Here is a 2,532-nt window from a genome sequence, read left to right as displayed (position 1 = left end):
ACACACACACACACACACACACACACACACACACACACACACACTTCACTGGTTGGCAGGACTAGAAACAGGTGTTTGTCTTTACTATAATGTATTTCCATTTTCCAAGATTCAATACATTTCAACGTAATGAAGATAAACAGGATATACAGGAATTTGCTGTTTGTCTTCATAACCTGTCTCTCTCTGTCTGTCTGTCTCTATCTCTCTCTCTGTCTGTCTGTCTCCCTCTCTCTCTCTGTCTGTCTGTCTCCCTCTCTCTCTCTGTCTGTCTCTGTTTCTCTCTCTCTCTCTGTCTCTCTCTCTCTCTCTCTCTCTCTCTGTCTCTCTCCCTATCTGTCTTCAGGTTGGGTATGGAGCATGACGGTGAGGCCAATAACTGTGCTGACGATGTGCCGTTGGGCAGCATCATGTCTCCGCGGGTTCAGGCCACTTTCCATCGATACCACTGGTCCAGGTGCAGCTGGAGGGAGCTGCACCAGTACCTGCAGTGAGTACTGCACATGATACTACTCCTGATAGTACACATGATACTACACATGATACTTCACATGATTCTACTCTCTGTCTCTCTGTCTGCAGTTTGTACGACTGTCTCCGTGACGACCCGTTTAACCACGATTGGCCGTCTCAGCCTCAGTTGCCAGGGTTTCAGTACTCAATGGACCAACAGTGTCGCTTCGACTTTGGACCAGGATACAGTCTCTGTACTGCAGTAAGTGTGTCTGTTAAAGTCTGTTCTCATTTAATGTTTTTACAGTGTTTAACACATAATGATCTGTTGATTTAACGAGTTGTCTCAATATTTCCCCTTAAACTCACTTCAAAAATGTATTACATTTCAACGACACGTGTGGAGGTGGATCGTCTTTCTCACAGCGGAAGAAAAACAAACCTTATAATAGAAAACACAAACACAGCTGAGTGAAAACTGGTAAGAGGAAGTGGTTTAGAGTAAAAGTACAGTGACTGAAGAGAGGACCGTAGGTTTGTAGCTAACAAGGAAGCTAACTTTACCTAGCATAGCATTTCTAATTCATCCAACCAAATAAATCCACAGAGCAAACTGGTGTTTTTAGGTCGAGCAGTCAAACGCCCGCTGTTGCTGATTGGCTGGAATAGTGTGGTGATGTTTTTTCACATTTACAGAGGCGGGAAGGAGGAGGATGTTTTTCAGCAGACGCTCAGCTAACAGACCATTAACACAGACTTTCCTGCTTTTCCAGGATTAAAATGTTGCGCAGGGTCTGACAGGAGTTAAATTCTTCAGTTAAGACGTATACAGATGTGTTTTCAGGGCGGAGACCGACATCACATCTGTTCGGGATGTTAAATGTGAGATGACATCACACAGAAAACGATTTACACGAACACATCAGATTCATCAGCAGCCTTTAATCTGAGTGTGACTCTTTGTTCAGGGAGTTTCCAACATTTCAACATGATGATGAAATGACTTTCTGAAGTGCAGAAAAGCTTCAACAGGTTCTTTCACTTTTGTTCTGATTGTTTTTTTCTTTGGCTCAGATTTAAGACTCTGGGTTTTGGTGACACCTTCTTCTCCTGAACATTGTTTTAGTCTGTTTCTGTCTGATCTTCATGATTTATCTCTTGTCAACACATTCTGAAGATCTTTGTGTTTTTCTGCAGTACACGACCCTTGACCCCTGTAAACAGCTGTGGTGCAGCGACTACAACAACCCGTTCTTCTGTAAGACCAAGAAAGGTCCGCCGCTTGACGGGACCAAGTGTGGCCCGGGGAAGGTGAGGATATATCCAGGTCAGGTTAAAGGGACACGTCTGACATATCACGGGTTCAGACCTTCAGTTTGTCAGTCAATACGCCACCAGCACTAAACTGGTTCCACTGGATTTTACCCAGTAAATAAAAATGTTGACTAACAACAAAACAAAGACACATTTTGTTTCCATGGCAGCAGCTAATAACTGATGTTTGGTTTCTTAGCGTAGCCTAGCAGGTTCCCCCTGCTTCCAGTCTTTATGTTAAGCTAAGCTAATCACATCCCGACTCCAGCTCTGTGATGACATAGCATGTGTCTCCATGGTAACTGTCTCTCGTTCAAGCACTGCTTCAAAGGTTTCTGCATGAAGTTGACCCCTGACCTCCTGAGACAAGATGGCGGCTGGGGAATGTGGAGTTCATACGGCAGCTGCTCCAGGACCTGTGGGGGCGGGGTCAGGTTTCGGACCAGACGCTGCGACAACCCAGCGTGAGTGCGCTGTCAATCATCTGTGATGTCATAGAACTGATGCACCAATCCGAGACGCTAACCTCTTGTTGTTCCCAGTCCAGCCAACGGGGGGCGCACCTGCTTCGGAAACAGCTACGAGTTCCAGCTGTGCAGCCACGAGGAGTGTCCGCCACTGACTGACTTCAGGTCAGTACTACTGTGTTGTACTATGTTCTACTGTTCTACTGTGTTCTATTGACTGACTTCAGGTCAGTAAATCTACGGTTCTACTGTGTTCTCCTGTGTTCTCCATGTTCTCCTGTGTTCTCTGTGTTCTCCT

The 2,532-nt window shown here is 45.5% G+C and overlaps 2 protein-coding genes across 3 annotated transcripts in view; both read left to right on the top strand.

Moving 5' to 3' along the window:
* Positions 1-130, top strand: part of LOC147819675 (A disintegrin and metalloproteinase with thrombospondin motifs 2-like) — a 2,113-nt gene extending 1,983 nt beyond the window's left edge. Inside the window, exon 5 of the mRNA XM_087171973.1 lies at positions 110-130. Within this exon, the coding sequence (XP_087028099.1) occupies positions 110-130 (21 nt within the window). The remainder of the gene's footprint in view (positions 1-109) is intronic.
* A 180-nt stretch (positions 131-310) lies between these two features.
* LOC111649428 (A disintegrin and metalloproteinase with thrombospondin motifs 2-like) lies at positions 311-2,490 on the top strand. 2 transcript variants are annotated; one of them, XM_087171972.1, is made up of 5 exons: positions 311-490; positions 583-715; positions 1,651-1,764; positions 2,086-2,231; positions 2,315-2,427. In XM_087171972.1, the coding sequence occupies exons 1-5, from the start codon at positions 354-356 to the stop codon at positions 2,391-2,393; spliced, it is 609 nt and encodes a 202-aa protein (XP_087028098.1). In that variant the 5' UTR covers positions 311-353; the 3' UTR covers positions 2,394-2,427. The 2 variants fall into 2 exon arrangements, with proteins under 2 accessions (XP_087028098.1, XP_023254949.2); XM_023399181.2 differs by having other exon boundaries at positions 312-490; positions 2,310-2,490.
* Positions 2,491-2,532: the final 42 nt, after the last annotated feature.

This window comes from Seriola lalandi, unplaced genomic scaffold (assembly GCF_002814215.2).
Source record: "Seriola lalandi dorsalis isolate HSWRI2012SDOR001 ecotype SW California unplaced genomic scaffold, Sedor1 jcf7180002050767, whole genome shotgun sequence".
NCBI lineage: Eukaryota > Metazoa > Chordata > Actinopteri > Carangiformes > Carangidae > Seriola > Seriola lalandi.
Note: the sequence above shows the minus strand (reverse complement) of the source record. Positions and strands in the feature narration are given on the sequence as shown.